The 19631-nt window shown below is 35.9% G+C and overlaps 1 protein-coding gene across 3 annotated transcripts in view; it reads left to right on the top strand.

Moving 5' to 3' along the window:
- KCNIP4 (potassium voltage-gated channel interacting protein 4) overlaps nucleotides 1-19631 on the top strand; it is a 397111-nt gene that overhangs the window by 24574 nt on the left and 352906 nt on the right. Inside the window, exons 1-2 of one of the 3 annotated variants that reach the window (XM_068188781.1) lie at nucleotides 18225-18367; nucleotides 18748-18896. The exons of the other annotated variants lie outside the window; for them this stretch is intronic. Coding sequence (XP_068044882.1) covers nucleotides 18749-18896 — 148 coding nt within the window. The 5' untranslated portion in view covers nucleotides 18225-18367; nucleotide 18748. Of the gene's footprint in view, nucleotides 1-18224; nucleotides 18368-18747; nucleotides 18897-19631 lie in introns of those variants that run through there. 3 annotated transcript variants of the gene reach the window in all.

The raw sequence follows: 19631 nt of genomic DNA, 5'->3' as shown, positions 1-19631 counted from the left end.
TGCATCTGAGGGAGATTTCAACTTCAGTACTAGCCAGCATATATTTTAAATGGCTCAGATGTTAAAACTATGTTGTAATATAATAAACTTAATTCCATATAATTATTGCAGTATAATTACTTTAATCTAAAGCTTTGCCATTATGTTTTCTATTTTCAAATTCCAGTAATCAACTACATCTGCTACTGCAACTGATGAACTGTAATGCTTATCTGCAGACATTTAATTTTTACTTATAACTCCCTTAATCTTGATTGCACTGGGATGAAACTTTAAAGGTCTTCATGTAGGGGAGGAATGCTCAACCTTTGTCACGAAGCATGGAGAGGGACTTTTCCTTATTATTAAAAAGAAAACTTTGCAATGCAATTAAGATAAAAAGTTGAGACTTGTCTAGAAAAAATGTCCCTTTAGTTATGAATATTTGAGTTTCCCAGTGGAAATAGGTCAAGGTTTCACTACACTTTTTAGCTGTGCAGAAAAGCTCTGATTCTGAACGGTCTTGTTGATGACGGTGCGGATGAGACTCAGCTCTTCAGCAGAGAACTTGCTAGTGCTCTGCCTATGTCTCCAGCTGGAAGCCCCACAACTCTGAGGAAAGAACCACATGTTCTCACTGTTAGTAGACTGGAAGCATCAATTACTCCCAAGCTGCTCTTATTGACTCCCCTCCAACCATAAAGGCAGCCTAGAACCTGATTTGTTTCTACCTTTGAGTACTCAGGTATATCAGGAAAAAAACATCTTTGCCAGCAAGGAAGAAGTATGACAGCGATGAGAGTTAGTTAGGACACAGGAATATATTTGTTGATTTTTTCTAACACTAGTGACAGTTCCTTAACTTTTCCCTGGAAGGCTGCATGGTTATTAATATATTCATTGTTAGAAGAAAAAAGCCCAAACAAACCAATGAATGATATTCAGATGACAATTATTTTCCTATTTTTGAGCTGCTTAGGCAGAAGGTATTTTATTCATGGATAATTATGCTCTGTAAATTGTCCAAAAGTTTTGAGAAGTATTTCTTGCAGCCAATTATTATACCAACATTTTTCTTTATTCAGTCTTTCACTCAGGTGCCTACATTATTGCTTTAAGTAGCCTCAGAATTAATTTTTAGGTCTTATAAGAGATGTCAGAGTGGCAAAGCTGTGGCTTTAGGATTGACATCTTTTGCCACAAGACCTTTTCTGGCAGTGGTAAAATTAGAAGGTAGAAGATTATTACCTTTTCCTCATATTTTGCGGGTTTATTACCAGGCTCCTTTCTCTCGAATTTTTAAAATTTATAAATTTGCTCATCATTTGTACTATATGTGCATTCAATATATTCTTGACTCCTTTTGCAATGGTAATGACTTGTTTTTTCCATATTCCAAGTTGTGTGGATGATTAACTTGCAGTAAGTAGGATCAAATTTTGAGGACTTTCTTATGGAAATCAATAGACATCTAGGAGATTGTGTAACCTCTCTATTTTTGCTGCCTTATTTGCCCTGCTTCTTCCATCACTGCTTTTTACAGATGAGGATATAATTTTGCAGTTGTCCCAGAAGTAGGATTTCAGACTGCATTTCCCAAGACTCAGAGAAACAATACTATTCCTAAAACAAAAATATTCTAGGTCATATTTTTGGCACATGTCAAAAAGTTAATGTCTTGTGTGTATTTACATAACATTCTATCCTTAACTAGTCTAATGTTTTATTAGGGAGTTTTGTTTCCTCACTCCCCTACTTCTAGTGATTATCTCCAGCAGAATATTTGGCACATTGATATTTTAATTTATTATTTTAGATCTCTTTATTTTTCTTTCTGTTAAAAAAAGCTCACAAATATATAATTCATTGTATTGTATAGGCTTAGAACTTAATAAAGTACTGATTCTCCAAAAATTTTGAAATTTGACCATAAGTGTTTGTGTATGTGATTTTTTGCCTTGCAACAAATGATAGAGAAACCTCTCGTACAAATGCTGTCTGCAGCTACCTTATCTAAGACAGTAGTTTTGTTTTATCCATGTTTACTGTTGTTTTCATTTCTCATAGTTCAGAAGATGGATGTATGAGGCACAAAAGATAATCAGTGTTGTGACACAAAAGTGAATCTATTGTCTATTTGCAGAACTGTACAGATGTACATCTTTTGAACTGCTGTCAGAAACATTTCTTATAGTTCAAGTTTATTTTCTCTTCAAGTATTTAGTATTTGATTGATGAAAAATCATATTAGGGGTTAAACTGAAATACTGTTTCATATGCCCTCAAAGGACTTCCTTCCACTCCTGAATCAAATTACTGGAGAGGGTTTAAAGAACATGGAAGATGAGGGAAGAAACTAAAATCAATACAGCTTAAAATTTATCATCTGAGTTTTGAAGTTTCTGACTCCTGAGTATCATTTTAAGACTGTGATCCTATTAAACCTGGGCCAGAGCAGTGCTCCTTCTCTTCCTAGATTATGGCCAAAAAACGCATAAAGAAGCAGATATTAATGAGAGAAGGCGCTGGTCTGGAACTTGAGCGTCTAGGTCAAATTCATGTCTTTGCTGCATGCTGCCTCAGGCAAATCATTCACTCTCACTGGGCTTCCGTTCCCCATCTGTCATATGGAGAAAATCAATGCAACCTTATGCCTGGCCTTCATTTTGCCTATTTGTATTGTTGTTCATAGGAAAAAGAAATATTTCTTAATATGTGTTAGCATAGTACCTAATATACTGGAGCCATTAGGTACTTCCATAATACAGTAAGGGATGACATCCTCTAGGCAGGAGCATTCGGAATGTGCATTCTGTGCAATGGATATGCAATCTCCTTCAGACCAGTTGTGAAATAGTGTAGAACTTTCTCCTTGCCTTTTTGGCAGATTATACATTTTATTGTTAGGTTACCATATTGTGGTTGCTGTAAAGAATTAATAGTCAGTACTTAGCACCCTGAGGTGTTATTGAGTTCCCCCATCCTGCCTAACCCCTCCACTCACAGACACCCTCATAGTAGGGCATTACAAGTAACCAGAGTACATCAACTATTGATAGGTAATGGCTTTTTAGTGGCTTCCATTGCCCTGCTAGAAATACAACTTTCAATTTTATAGCTCTTTTGCATTTCACGATCCCACAGTGCCTATGAATGTTAGGACTTGATCGAGATTGAGTGGACATAACGAAATACATTCATGCTGCCTAATTCTAGGTGCTCAATCAGGTTGAAAATGTAGCCAGAACAGGACAGTTTGGGGAAGAAAACGCAGCAATTCTGGATTGCCCTCTGTCCCAGCATTTATCTGTAGGACTGTAGGTTGAATTGTGAGAATTTACCTGCTCAGTTTAAGGAGGGAAGTTAAGTGCTAAAAGTCAGATGACTTCTCTACTCTTTACTTCTCTCTAACACAGCAATTTTTAGGATTTTTATCTTATTATGAGTATCTTTTTCCAACATAAAAACTTTGCTACCACTATCAAAACCAGCCATTTATAAATACCTGCAGAAGACCTGGGGTATGTCATGATGTTTTCAGCTTAATATTTTTTACCTGGAAACACTCTCTGAAAGTCTTCTGACATGATATTTTAATACAGAGTTTGAGCGAAATTAGTATCTGGAAAGAAATAATTTGTCATGGTGTGAAAACCTGTGTGTACTCAAATTTTAATGTATCACTTAAAATGAAAATGAGAACATGAATTATTTTGACAGGAATTTAGCAAGGTTGGAGATTATTCAGCAGTGCAAGCATTTCTTCTTTTTAGATGAATTTGACCATTTTGAATTAGTAGAAAGTAATATGTATTAGTGTGGTAAAATGAAAATTAATGTGATGTCTCATGAAGATGAACTGAGTTACAATATTTTTCATCCTGTGCTGGAAGTTCAGACATCATAAAATCTTGCTTTTTGGTATCGTTATACAGATTTTAAGTAACAACCTCTCCCCTTGGATGTGTGATGGTTATTTGAAAACATCCTCATGATGTGCTACAATATAGTTTTCATGGATTGTCAAAAAAACACAGGAAAGTCACAGTCACCTAAATTAGAATTTGTTTGTGATAATTACCAAATTATCATAGTAAATGCCATGGTACATAGCTATCCTAAGTAATCAGGACTTCACAGAATACTTAGCAATACTAATGTGGTACAGAATTAGGTCTGTAAGAAGTATCTGGATGCCAAGTCATAATTTCATCCTTCTGCAAAATGTTAATATCTCAAAATACATTCTGAACTTTTAGTATTCTCTTCTTGGATGATAAGCAATGACAGAAGAAGAGTTTTGGGCATTGTGGGACAACTGTCATATTACTTACATGGACTGGTAGTGTTCCCATTTATCAATATTTATATATGAGGAAATTAAAAAAAAAATTGATAATGCCATGTGTCCTGAAACTGTAGCTCTCATTTTCAGCATTGGTATTGCATTAAAAATTGAATTTTCATTTTAAAAAGAAAGGTATGGTATGGGAGATCCTAATGCAGCAACATTTTTTCTCCTTTCCCCTTCTTTCTCAGTCTTCTTCCTGTACTCATTTCAATCTCCATCCCTCATTACAGAATCACAGTCAGGAGTTTCTTTAAGTTTCATTTTCCTTTTTGTATTGCAATAATTTTTGCGTTATTGTTTAATATACACAGATAGAAATCACTGCATTGTACTGCAGAATGCAGCAGTATCCCCATGGCCTGTTGGTGTCAGAGTGTGGCATCACTGCTGGTGTTTCAGACATGCTCACTGTGCTGAACATGCACGCTGAGTGCTGCTGTGGTAACCTTGTCAGGAGCATGGGGCACAACTTGTAGGACCTGCTTTTTTATTATGATTAATGCACATATTTAGCATTTTCTTTGCTTGCTGTTGTCCCTCCAAGTCTGGTGGTATTTCTAAGTTAGTCACATAATTTGATCTCTGGTTTTCTGATCTCTAGTATGGGACAATAATGGTGCTTAACCAACTCTGTATAGCTTGCTAAACTCTGCCGTTAAAATTTGCTCAGTCATCATTGCAAAAGATAAATGAGCATTGTTTTGCTTGACCATTACACAGTATATGACAGAAGAGGCTTTACCAAAGTGTGCGAATCACAGTATTTCAGCTGGTGGACCCCAGGTACTTGGAACTGCCAGAAATGAGTACCTGGGCTACTCACTCACAATGAATGAAATATAAATAGAAGTCATAACGAAGAAGAAAGAAAGGAAATCAGCATATCAGAGGCAAAGCTTGAAAGAAAAAAGTCAAATAAGTGGTATGAATGTCTAGTTCTCATTTATTTGACTTGATTTTACAATCTGAAAATCTGGGTACTGGGGAATAACCTATATTATAGTTCTCTATACATTAATTGTTAGCATGTAGTATGACTCTTCATTTCCTGCAAAGTATTTAATAATTTTTCTTTTACAGGAATTCAGGATGTGTATATTTTTGGAAAAAAAAAATTAATTTCTTCCTAACTCTGTTCCCTGCTTTTGCTCTTCTATTTTAGTCCCTTTTAGAGTTAACACATCCAATTACAAGATGGGGACAATGACAAAGCTGAAAACTTTCGAGTTTAGATGCAAAGTCAGCCTATGCCAGGCACACATCAATTTACATGACAGTGGAAGGTCAAAAATCTCATTATTATTTGCACTGTTTATGGCTTCCTTCCTAACCAATAGCTTCAAGGGCTGAACTGTAGGTCCTAGAAAATCATGTAATCTATGAGATGATTTATTAATTTGAACCACTTGATATTGCCTAAAGCTATGAAAATAGGGATATACTAAAGAACATCCTTGTAATTATTCCATTAGGAATCCCTTCAATTATTCATAGTTTTTAATCACTTGGGCATTTAACATAGTGCTAAATTATAATAACCTGATTACATACAGATATGTGTGGAGCTCATACAGTCTTCTATGCTAAAGGATAACATAGGCAAATGCAGAAAAATTACTTCATCCTAAAGAAACTAATTAATCTTGAACTCATCTGCTAGAATTTAGGTGGTGTTAGAAGCATTATTGTAACCTCTTGATTTTGCCAGGAAATCTGGTAGAATTGCTAGATAGAGCTGTATTCTATATTCCTGTTTTTACACTCATATTTGCAGCTTTTTATGACAATGAAGGTTACCTTGCAAACATCCTGTGACATCAGGAGAGAACAACATAGTGCTCTTTCCTTTAATCTGCAAAAAAAGAGCATTTTTTAAAATCCAGAGATGATCACAGTAATCTTCTAAGCTGACCTTCCTCAGGCAGAGGTCTTTTCACAGGAATTGGATCATGATTTTCATTTAAAATATGATATTTTTTAACAAAATGAACTGATAAAGGGATCCCCCACACATATTTAATTACTTTAAAATTTTATCTTATTTTCCAGATTTGTCTAGCTTGAGTTTTTAACTTTTCAATCATAATTGCTTCATGTTCATCAGCCTTAAAAGTTTTCCATATTCAGATCTCTTTGCCACTGATAAGTGTCTTTACAGAGAAGTAGTAATCCCTTTTCTCCCTTTACTTTGCAGTCATTCTTTGAAGTTACTCTTCTGTTGTCTGATCTCTTTGGAAGTTTGCACTTTAAACCAGAATGCTCATCTGAGGGGTTGAGGGGTTTTTGTGTTTGAGCAAAGATAAAGTATATTTATTCTTTGCTCCTAGAAGTGTGGTTTTGCATTTTGCTGAACTGAAAAAAAAAATTGCTGAGTTTATCCTATGACAATAAAATGTCCTTCTGGTTATTTACTCATCAATCTTTGCATTTGTCCATATCAGCAATTAATAGCATCTTTTAAATTGCTGATAAAATAATTGACAAGTTGGACCAAGAGAGCCAGTTCCTTCTCCATTCATAGATCTGTTTTCATTAATGAGTGACCCCTACCACTCATGTTTAATAACATCTTACCTGTGATACAGTAAAACTTAATGAACAGAGACATAGCTGAAATACATGAAAGCTGATGGATGTCATAGAATAATTGAATGGCCTGGGTTGGAAGGGATCCCAAATATCATCTAGTTCCAAGCTCCCTACCATGGATCACACTAGTGACAACAGAGCATGTAGCTAAGGTACTGTGTCAGACATCTTTATGTCACTTGATTGAGAAGACACAGAAAAATACCCATGTCTAAGACAGGTAACAGGTATAGCTCCCAGGTATCTTCTCAGACTCCTTGGGTTAATAAAAAACTAAGTGTTTGCTACTGAGCTGTCAAAATGTGCAGTTACTGAATATAAGCTTTATTATAATTCATCCAAGATGAACAGTCTCCAGCTATGCTGCCTTCATGAGCACTATAGAAATACATGAAATTTGATGTTTTTTTCATCCTTTATTAGCATAATCTAACTCCAGACTCACTTTTTGTAAATATGAGTCTGTTTTATGTATGTATTTGCCAGAAGAGGAAAATGAGAAATGATAGTTCTTGTTCATTAACTATGAGAAATACTTGAGTTTTCTCTCATTTAACAAATATAGATAAAAATGAGGCTTCTCGTTGTTTTTCAAATATGTCTTCCAATTTATATGTAATTTGCTGCATGGAAAAAGTGTGAGACTATTAAATTACAGCTTTTCTATTTCTTTCCCGCAGTATTACTCTGCAGTAACAACACAATATGGAGATTCCTGAGAATTCAGTAGCTCACTAGGAAGTGACAACTTTGATTTTCTGACAGGTAGTGGTGGAAGTTTTAAGAGTGCTTTCTGTCATCTGGAAGTGTTAGAATAAGGCATGCTGTTGATGAATCTGCTTCTGTAGTTTCTGAGTACCCTGTATCACTGTTCCCTTTGAGCATTTCACTGTAACACTGTAAATACACTGTCACTGCTCTACCTGGACAGGCATTTAACCAACATTGACAGTATATAGTCAAAGACAGCACCATGACAGCACATACTCACCAATGACAATCTTTTAGTTTTAAATAATGATGGCCTGCTAAACCACTTTAAAAAGCCGTTTCCCCCCCCCCCCCCCCCCCCCAGCCTATACAATAATCAGCTTTTACCTGACGTGATCTTATGTAAATGTATCACTGGATTAAGGCCCATGCTGATAAAGTTCTTTCTGTAATGAAAAGTTCTGATTCAATATTTCAAGATTATTTGGAGGAAGAAAATGCTCTCAGGTATTCCAGTTTTGGGAATTCTGGAAAGTGCTGGCAACTGTAGATAGTCTGTGATGTACAATTTGGTTACCCTGTGCCCTGGAGGAAATGTTAGGTGCCTAGAAGTATGAAAATACAGTCTTATGCAAGTGTATAAGTGCATTTATATAAGTGCATAAGTGTACACTTACATAAGTATGTAAGGCAGTGTTTCTGTACTTAAAGAATATTCTTATGTGTGTTTTGGAGATGGGGATTAATAAATTGATGAGGAGCTCCTATGGTACAGTTTTATCCACACATTTAGTGCACATAAGGATCATTAGACTTTTGTAGAAAATCAATAGCCAGAACCTGGCTATTAAAGGGTCTTTCTTCAGCTGCTGATATTCTGTGTGCTAATTACTTAATAAAGCCATCTCTTTTAATATAGTTTTATTTGTTTGGTATCTCATTTTGTGTGTTTTCTGTTCATTTTCTCTGAGAAACTGCAGCCACAAAAGACACTACATCTAGAAATTTTTCTAATTGCCTTATTGTTCTTTTCTATTAGACCAAGCATTTAGAAGTTCCCATTGCTGTCAGGCACATTAACAACACACACTAAATCTTTATAAAGTAATAATTTTAAATGCTATGGGTCGCCCAAATAGTTAGTGGTGGGGGCACTGAGCCTACCTGATGCTAGTTCAGTCTGAACCTAAATTGCAAGTATTGATCAGCTTGGCCTGTAGATACGTAGAAACAACTGGAATGCTTTTCTTAGTGGCCATGGCACATGCAACTGTATTTGACCACTGTTCATGTTGTCTAATGTAGTGAAGGCTAAACATTGCCGGACAACTCTGGAAATAGAGAAAGCTACTGCATGTTTCTGGAGAGACAGCTTTAACTTGCTATCTGTTAACAGATAAAATGATTCAGGTAAATTATTGACATGAGGCAGCAAAAAAATGTCACTTAGTAATTGAACTTACTAAATGGTAATGTGATTAAATACCATATATAGACTGTAGTCAACCAAAAATTGCATAAAAAGGCTCCTCCTATTACATTTTTAAAGAATAAATAACTTCCTTGCTTGCCAGCATTTTTTCTGCTCCCTGAGTTGCTCTCATCTTACCACAATGTGAATTTCAATGTGCTATTGTTTTTGGTCTCACTCCAGGACCATTGAGGAAGATATCATAGGCGGAAAAAAGATGAACTAGATAATTTTTCAGTGTTTGATATCATCTGAGTCTGATTTTGGAAATAGCTGGACACTACATGACTCTCTTATCCACTGTAAGAGCTGGAAATGCTCAGCATATCACAAAATCAAGCGTTAATGATGTGAGTTCAATATAGTGCAGTTGATTATATTCTGAATTTATAGTCTCATAACCTCTGTTCAATCTTTGAGGCTGTTTGTATAAAAGAAAATATAAATTATTTGCAAACAATTTAATAAGAATAAAATGTTATAAGAACATATAAAAGCCTGTATTAAAATTCAGAAATTTCCAGTACTTTTATTTCATCTTCTTCATAACTTTGTTGTCTTTGCATGTATATCCAAATAAACACAGCTTTAAATTCTATCTGGAAATACCTTTTCTTTTACCTTTTATTTCATTTTCTCTGAGATGCTTATCATTATTTTGCTAAGCATAAGGTAACAAGCATGAAGTTAATGAGATTATAATTTTCAATGTGATTTTATTCAGTGCAACATTATGTATCAGCCTAAAAATGCAGGTTTGTATCCAGTCTGCATAGTTTTGTCTGAATATGGAAGATCATTTAAAAGTTTAGCTGATACTTCATCACAGATCCAAGTGACAAATATGTTCATACTGATTCATGGATACAGTCTCCAAGCAATGTATATATTTCTCTAGTAAATGAGGCTTCTGTGTATTTTTGGAGGAAATGCATGAGTTATGTTCTACTGAAATATGAAATCATAAAACTTCTCCTGGTTTATAATCAATTTTATTCAAAACCAAAACGAAATATCAGACTTTTTTGCCTTCTCTTCCCAAGCATATTGTGCAGAAGCATACTTCTATTTCCTTGAGCTCCTTCTTCAGTGATCATATTATGGATTGTGGGAGAATGGATGGTAGGAGAATAGAGATAGTGCTGAAGGCAATCTTGCCCCTGAGGAGTTGCAGCTGTACTAATTACCAAAGAGTAGGATCAGGCCTGCCCTTAACAGGGCACAGCTGTGTCCAGTAAGGATGAGTGTTACAAAAGAGTGGGTCAGGTAGTTGAGAAGAGGGTTGAAGTCAATTGGCTGTGCTGCTGTGAGGAGCAAGGGTCAGGCAGTCATGCTTGGGACAGGAAGGGTTAGTATGTGCTGCTAGGGACAGAAAGGGTTAGTATGTGCTGCTAGGGACAGGAAGGGTTAGTATGTGCTGCTAGGGACAGAAAGGGTTAGTATGTGCTGCTAGGGACAGGAAGGGTTGGGTGGCTGTGCTAGGTACAGGAAGAAGTCAGCCAGCTGTGTGGAAGAAAGAGAAAATGAGTTGGTGCTGCGAGGAGCTGCCCATGAGAACTCATAGAGAGAAGGTATGAAAGTCTTACAGTAAGGTAATAAACTAGCAGTGGCAGTCTGTTCCCATCCACCACTGGTTGGTGCTAAGCACCGATGCTGACAATTGGTGGCCTGTACAGGGATGGATCCCGTCAATGAATAAATACTTCCTATGGTCAAATAAATTTTTAGAAGCTTCTCATTTCAGCTAGTCCATTGGTTGCTCAGCTGGACTTCTTTTCCTCTCTCTTCTTTAACTATTTTAAGGACTGTACCTATCAACAAGGCATGATAGCACCTAAAATCATTCAGATTTTGTTCCTGTTCTTCAGTGAATAAAAGACAGCAATGATGATTGTTTTGTAGCACTAAGGAACTGATTTTATAGATTTATTATTGTTATTAGATTTGATGATTTATTATAACATTTTCTTATTCCAAGCTGTTTATGTCTGAAAAGAGGTCCAATTAAGAAGAGCATACCATAAAAATAATAATTTCAGATTCTACTAATAAATTGTTCATATATAAACAAGGAGGTAAAAAAATGGGTCATGGAAATGTTGTTCAATTAGCTTCATTTGTTAGTGCTGCCCCATCTGCAGGTCAGTCTCTGATAAGCAGCTTATTTTGCAATAGGAATTGATGGTAATGAGCCCTTTTGGTTACCAGTGCTGTGCTAATAGTAAGTGTTTTTCACTGCTTCCAAAACTGCTTAGATGTTCGTAAACAAGTCACAATCCCTGTGAGGTTTACTGCATGTGTTCTTAATTCTATGGCATTATAAAAAACTTGTTAAATGGATTTGTGAGACTTGAACATAATTTCTCTGTCCTGTACTGGGTAATCTATGGAAAAAACAATGATTGTTTTTGTGTCCTGGACAAATTTGTTCTTGCTGCTTTTTGGAAACTGTGCCACAAAATAAGGATGGACAATTTTTTTTCACATTTCTTTAGGTATAAATGATATGTAAACTATAAAGATGTGCAGAGAAAGGAAATTCCAGTTTGTTTCTAGGGATATTTTGACAAATATTGGGCTTATTAGGAACCTGAGCAAAAGTAAAATGAAGAATTTTCCAAAGTTGTGAAAATCTGAAATGGACTTGTGATAGTTATGAGTTAACAGGGAATCTTCTGCTACTTATGTCAATGTTTTTGGGCACAATAGATGTAGAGTCATAAATGAAGTAAAGGCAGTTGCAGGAAGGGTGTGTATCTAGTCCATATAATAAGCTCGAGACCAGTTTAAAAATGAATACCTCTTACTGTTACAAAGCAAAGCATATGCCCTATATATTATAGAACAGTGTTTACAATTTTATCATTATTATAAAGTACAAAATATGGTTAATACTGCTACTGATATATATGGTTATTTGTAAAACCTGCAAAATAACAATTTAAACCAAGAGCAAATAATTTCCAACAAATTCTAGTGGAACTTTCTCTTTAGAATTTGTTGGCATTTCCATTGGTTTACAGAAGTTAATCCACTAATCTACTTGTATTAATTTCCTCTACTTTTTGTTTGTCCTTCCCAAAGTTGTACTCTTATGATACTACTTCTGGTACAGAAATCATTATTTCATAAGTCTCATAAAGCTTTATGCTCATCTGTTTCAGTTTTCAGACTTTTTAAATAGGAGTTTTTCTTTTTGAAGCACAGATGTAGAAAAAAAGTATCTTTTTGTATGGAGTCATATGATCTTGGGTATATTCATCCTGTGACTCTGAGATAAAAATCTTTGTTTAGGGATTTAAACAATCCAATAGACTCATTAATTCTTCATGAGCTGTGACATTGATGCTGTTTTCTAGTAAATTGCTACCTTTTTTAGGTATCAGAACATACCATTCTCACAAAGGAAATGGATCAGTCCTGGCACATTTGCCTTACTCAAGTTGTCTCTGATGTCCCTCTCAGTGGAAGAGGATGGACCTTTTCAGCTTTGGAATACCCAGCCCAGGGAGTCTTCTCAGCTATGTGATTTTGCAGAATAGTTTTCAAAAAAATAATTTTCTAAGGGTCATTGCCTTTCATGGCAATGGCATGTGATTGTTCAAATTTGCTAAGTTACCCATGAAAAAAACTTTTTGAAATAACTAAAAAACTTCTTAGGGCTCGCATATCCTTTTTATCCTTGCTCATTATTCCAATTTCCTCCTGTAATTTTGGAAAAAGAAATGTTACTCTGTACCTGTAACAATTCTTATAAGAATTTAGTCTTTGACAAGAAAGCTTATTCTTGGCAGCTATAAAACTTTGATCCTTCATCAGTAAATAGATTATTTTTCTCTTTGCTAAGAAATATTTATTAACACTGAAAATCTAAAACTCTCTGCCACTTTAACCAAGGGGAGTAGACATATGCACTCTCGAGAACTAGTAATAGCAAGCAGGAATGTTTTAATTACCATTAACAATGGATTAACATTAAAATCCTTTCTACTCATATCACAGTCACTGTCATGTCTCCTGTCACCATAATCTGACAGGAGGCAAACCTTTTCTCTAAGTTTAGTTTGGCTACTGAGTGATCCAGTGAGAACTCAACCCTATATACCTCTAACACCAAGAGGGCTCATTATGACACGAAATTCCTCTGGCACAGCAAAGGAGCTCTCTGGAGTTCCCACCCACCAATGTTTGCTCTTGGTAGTTGCTCATTGTTCTTGATGCAGTCAGTTCATTGTTGCAGGTATCACCAGGTGTTCTGTGACCCACACAGCACTGTGCGATAACGTGTGTGGACGCAGATGTTTTCCTTCTAAGCCAGAAGTCCTGAATACAACCTGAAATCAATTATTAACGTGTGTTGTCCCAGAAAAATGTTCAGAGTTAAAAAAACCAAAAGAATTCTGGAGCAGTCTGCCCCGCTATTCCTATTTTTTTCTTTTCTCCTCATTTACAATACAGAGATTCATTGTGCATGAACAGATATTTTATAGACATTTTATATGTGGAAGATGATGACCTTTATGACATCAGAAAAAAAACAAAGAGTGGTTTCCACTATACTTGTGGAGTATTTTTAAGAGCCTCCCACAGAGTTTCCAGAGAGACTAGCACTGCTCAACTTGTCCCTATGTTCTAGACAAATTAAAATTTACCTGTTTTCTTTTGGCAAAAGTAGAACCTCAATTTTAGTCAATATTGAACCTGGTGTTTATCCAACTGCCTTTTTTTTTCCCTATAAATAGACAAACAGATGATGAAAAGGATAAAAATATGTAAACAAAGTTCAAGTTAATGCAACAGCAAAATCGTAGAGAGCAATATACAGTGGGGGTAAATAAATAACATACATTTTTGCTGATACCTTTTTCTGTTCTATTTTTCATTCAACAGAAAGAGAATGAAATTTTCCTTTCCACTCACAAATCCTTTATCTACCAAAATCAGGTATCATAAAATACTATTGAAACTTGCCTCTGCTGAGAAAAACAAAATCAAAGCAAGCCCTGCTTTTTCTCCAAAGCATCTCATTGTAATATTCCTTAATATGTCCCACCCACACATTCATGCAGAACTGGATTCTGTAAGCTTGCCCTATTTTTTTGTGTGTTAAGTTGTGTTATTTTGCCACAACTTATCACTGCAATCTCTAATGGCCCAAAGTTTTCAGCTGACATCACTGGTTTAGTCTAGCTTTGTTGAAGTTAAACAATTTCTTTACAGTCATCAGTGAAAGTTCTTGAAGTACTTGTGCTAGAGTAGTCAGCTAAAGCAACTAGACAGTTCTGTAAAGATTCCCCTCAGATTCCATCTAGATGCCAGTTTTGACTGTTTCATCTGGAATATTCCTGAGGTATTTCTCACTCTATAATGATGCCTCTGCTCTTTCGAGCTGCTATTTCGTTATTGAGGGAAGAATTATACAGTTTTCCATGAATCCATGTAAAGTTCAGTTTCATTTTTCCAAGGATCAAATCTGATCAAGTAATATTAATACAACCTTCATACACCCATGTCCACTTACACCTGGCTAGAAGACATTTCCTTGTACTTCAAATAAGTATTGCTCAAAATATCTGTAGCTATGTGGCATCACATGGACCTTATATGATTCATCAGCTTGTGACTCTCTGGAGTTTTTAGCCTGTATGATTTAGATCACTCATAAAAATAGTTATTTAATCATCAATAGGAAATAAAAAAATTCTACAAAAAACCCAGCTTTACTTTTGGGTGTAATTGATTGCAGACAAAATCCAATAATATGCAATAATGAGCTGCTTTGTTTAGGCAGTCCCTGTCTCTGTGCACTGTTACAGCTCCAGGAAACAGTTTGCATTTTCCTAACTTGCATGTGCTCAAGAAGTGTTCAGGGTCTTGGTTACTGCTGCAGTAACATGTAAGGGTTCAGACCAAAGGTTTTTTGCAGATTATTGCTCCACATTTGTCTTGTTGCTGGTAATCCCACTAGTGCATAAGTCTGTTTATTTTCCTTCTGACCTGTTTCACTACTCACTCCCAGTTGAAAGATCTCCCCATTCCCAGATCCTGAAGTTGCTCAGGTTCTCTGAGTGCTCTTTAAATTCCTTTTTCATTTCACTTAAATTATGAAATGATTAACTGTATTTTGGGAAAGGAAGGATCCTTGCAGCCTGGATTGATACATTTTTCACACATGCTTTTCTCATGTTACTTACAATATGACCAGTTGTTCTCTAACATTGTGTATAATATATTTTTGCAGTCCTTGGGTTTGTAAATGTGGAATTCACTGTCAATCCATTTCCTTTCCTCAAAAGTCAGAGTACACAATCTGAAGAGAAGAAGGAGGTAAATCAAATGAACAGCTTCAGAAGCATGATGTTAATTCCTTTTCTAAATAATTATTATGATTATATGAAGTACAGAGTAATTTGTTTGAAAAAATTCAGTGGTACCTTGAAATTTAGTGTTCTACAGTTTAAGCTTATTTTAAACTCACTGCAAAATTATAGGATGATGATTAGTACGACACAACTTCTGATTCATGTATACTTCTATTATAGAAGAAAATTGCTGTGGACTTGATTAAGGTTTGAAGTAAGGAAACAGATAGGTATAGTGCAATCTGAACATCTTGACATTTTCTGAACCAGTTTTAGAAAAAGTACATCCTTCTAGAGATTTATCTCCCATGAATCTCTTCAAATCTGTGACAAATAAGACGTGTTTTTCAGGTGCATTGAAGGAAACCCTGAAGATTTCCGCAAGGATTCTACCTCTCCATTCCCTCTTGAGTAGTGTTATTGAATTTCTGCATTTATACATTGCATCTCAGGCAAAACTCCTCTGTATTCTTGTACCTCCTGAAGACTTTATTCAAATGCTGATGTGGGAGCATATTCAATAACCCCCTCCCATTGCATGTGAACAGTTTCTCCATGTCTAGGCAGCACACATTCATGTTTATTATCCCATCATGGGAATTATTCTCCCAAAGGCTTGTCTCTTCTCCTATGTCTGGTTCCCCATTCACACTCCCTGTGGATTAATGAGTCTCTGAGACGAGGCCCTCTGGAAGTATGACAATGTGTTGTGAGAGCTGGCCTTTGAGCTGGGACATCAAGGATTTTATAGCTGACTGTTACATGGCCAGGCAGTTTCTTTGAAGGTTTATATGCAGAAAACTTGAATTATGTTAACAACATTTTCAAGTTTTAGCTGTTTGGAGCTATACTTCATAGTGCTATATTCCATTGCTCATGGGCATAGGATTGGTTTTCTCCTTGCACTGGACAGGAGCAATGCAGATGTGTTCCACCAGAGAAGATGGGTGACTTTCTGCAGGTGCCTTGCACAGACTGATCAGAAGAGAACCTCCAGTGTTCAAAGGGATGACTCTAGTTTCTAGAGTACATTAATTTCATTCAAAAATGGGATGTAGGAATAGTTAAGAGCGTTATCCTTAAAAAGCGCTATTATTTCTGTGTAATAACTAACTCTCATGATTTGTTCTTGCAAATCAAAATTCTGTTTCAGCAATCATCTGGAAATCCAGACTGAATATTGTGTGGTGAAAATGTATTTCTTAGCACAGTAAACACAAATTTAAAATGAATGTTTTTTTCACAGAATGCCACTTTTGAAAGATGTAAGATAAAAGACCTGTGAAATATGCTTCAACTGGAGGAAGTTTTTCTGCTGAAGTTTCAGAAACTCTGTTATCCTATTGAAATTCCGCTTACTTTGGTAGTGATTTGTGATGGGAATAGAGCCATGTCTGGAGTGCTGTGTCATGCTAAGGACTCAAAGGACCTTATACCAGCAAGCATTGTTCCAACAATGCAAATTCAAGTATTGTTCCAACAATGCAAATTCAAGCGTTGTTCTAACATTGCAAATTCAAGCGTTGTTCAGTTCTAAATAGCAGTGGGCCTGAAATATGTTCCTAGATGTGAATCTGAATGGAAGTGCTTCCCTTTACTTTGGCAGCCTAAAAATCGGTTATTAAGGCAAATGCTTCTCTGTTGTTATGGACAGAATTTACTGACAGCTTTTTTCTTACAGCTGATTGATAGGCTGTTTCCAGAGATGGAATTATTGCCCTTGCCTGTGTGGCTAGACCTGAGATGTCTCCAGTTTTTATAGATAGGTATGGGGTTTTGTGTGTAACATTTTGCACAAAGCAACATACTTAAGCCGTAGTTCAAATGTCCACAGGAAACTTCACGAACATAAAAGTTGCAAATGTATGTAATTGGCATGAAGATTCATTCAGTTCAAAGGGAAGCTGGCTGATTAAAAAACCTTTGAGTTCCAGTATCTTATAAAAGATAAATTGCAGAAAGTGGATACTTGTTCCTTTGCATCCTTTGATTGTTTTGCATAATCAGTAGGAACTCCTGATGGAAGTGAAGGCAGTGAGGTGCTGTGTTCCATTGTCCTTGCTTTCTTTAGGAAACAGTAGGTTTACAATTAAAAAGTCAGCTTTGCGTATCAAACTGTGGTGTGTACAGTGCCAATTTTTTTTTTTTCCTTTGACTCTTTCCTACCTATTGCCTTTAGAAATCCTGTTTAATGTTGCTAGATGCAGATTGTGTGTGAGGGGAAAAAGAGGGAAGTGAAAAAGGGGCCACTTTGGTGTCCTGCCACAGGCTGGGCACAGCTTGTGTTTGTAATCAGAGGGCTCCCCTGGTGCAGTCTATGGCAGCTTGGCAAAGGGCTGCGGCGGCTGGCAGGGTGGGTCTGTCCTCAGCAGCACTCATCTCCTCGGTGTCTCCGGCTGGAGCTCGTTGAAGAGCAAACAGGAATGCTGCTGAGGGCTCCTGCGTGACCTTGGAGTGGCACCAAAGTCCTGGAAGGCTGGGTAGGTTCCTTTCCTTCGGTTTGCAGCCCCTGAGCAGAGCTTTGGTTAGGTCCTAGTCAGTGTTGGTTGTTGCTAACGGCCTCTGGCTTCTTCAAAGTGTCAGTCTGCAAAGAAAAATAATGCCATGTGGAAAATTATTGGTCTGCCTCTGTGAATGAGAAGGTAGTGTAGAGAAATGGTCCCCAAGCGTACAACTGGCTTTAAGTGGCTCAGCTGCTTTTCTGCATTTGAGTGACAGTGGCATTAAGGCAGCACAGAATCCCAACTATTCATCTTTTCTGGGTAGAGCAGCTGTCTTTCAGTAACAGCTAGAGGAATGCAGCTCTCCTCTATGACACTGATGTCAGGCAAGCTAAGATAGGAAGGATAATAGGTTCATGCATAGAGGATTACATTATTTCCTTTACCTAAACAACTGACCAAGGTAAGAGGTAAATATTTATTTGCCATCTAGAGATATTACATATTTTTTATAATTTAAGTTAAAATCAGTGTTTTAAAAAATAATAGATAAATTTTTAAATTTTTAATTTTTTTTTTTTTGATTTTACCCCATCTGTATATTTTACAAATACATTAATGCTCCAGATAAATAATTAAAACCAAAAGAATATTAATACACTAATTCCACTTAATTAATACTAGGAATGTATGAGCTGAGAATGGTTAATGAAATTCTAAATATTTTCCCTTTATCCCCAGTCCATCTCCTCTCTTCTTCCCCTCATCTCCCTTACCCATAGTCTTTGGAATTAAGTTGTGCATATATCCTGCAGGAAAACTTAACCTTAAGTTTTTGTTTAGGATGGAAGTGATAGCCCCTGAGAAGAAAACACATGAAGAGAATGAAGATTTGCAACAGTATCCTCAGAAGCCTGCAAGCTGTAAGAAAATGCTTAGGAATTGCTGCTTGATAAAGCGAATTTTTGCCTGGAAAAGTTTGAGCTCTAAAGGTACTTTTTCTATTGAAAATTTTAGTGTAGGAGAAAATGTTGTCCTTCCAAGAATTCTGAATTTTTGATACAATGGTGTTACTGAATTTAGCATCAGTCAAGTTACAGGTACAAAAAGTCTCTGCTGTCTTAAGTCTATTGTGCAAGGAGATTAAAAATGGTACAGCTTTGATTGAGGTGCTTTATCATAATGCGATAAAAATAATTGTACTGCAGGAGTATTCATTTTTCAGCACATAAAAATACATGGTCTGCAGAAAAAAAAATCCTTCAGTGAGAAGATAAATGAGTAAATGTAAAATCCCAGCAATTAGATGTATTAATTTATCGGGGCCCAACCTAAAATTCTGTTTTGATGAGTAAAACCTCCTTTCATTTTTGTCAGAGTATATTTGCATGGAAATTACATGATCGATCCCTTTGTCTTTGAGGAAATTAAGAAAGGTAAAATTCTGTCACATTTATACATAATTATGTTACATACTGTATTTAATAATAAATACTAAAAGAAATGCTTCTTTTTTAAATGAGAAGTTGGCTGTGAAATATCTCACCATTGAAAATTGAACTCTTTTATGAATAATAAATTATACAGCAACTGTCCTGAAATGATGTTTAATCTGCTTCACATTATTTCCTTCAGGAACATACAAACAGTTAAGAATTTTATTCACCAGATTCCTCTTTTTACCATTGTATTTGTACTTTTCAATATTATGTAAAATCAGGAGAAGA

The sequence above is a fragment of the Anomalospiza imberbis genome, chromosome 4 (genome assembly GCF_031753505.1).
Source record: "Anomalospiza imberbis isolate Cuckoo-Finch-1a 21T00152 chromosome 4, ASM3175350v1, whole genome shotgun sequence".
NCBI classification, from domain to species: Eukaryota; Metazoa; Chordata; class Aves; order Passeriformes; family Viduidae; genus Anomalospiza; species Anomalospiza imberbis.
This window is presented reverse-complemented; position numbering and strand designations above follow the sequence as displayed.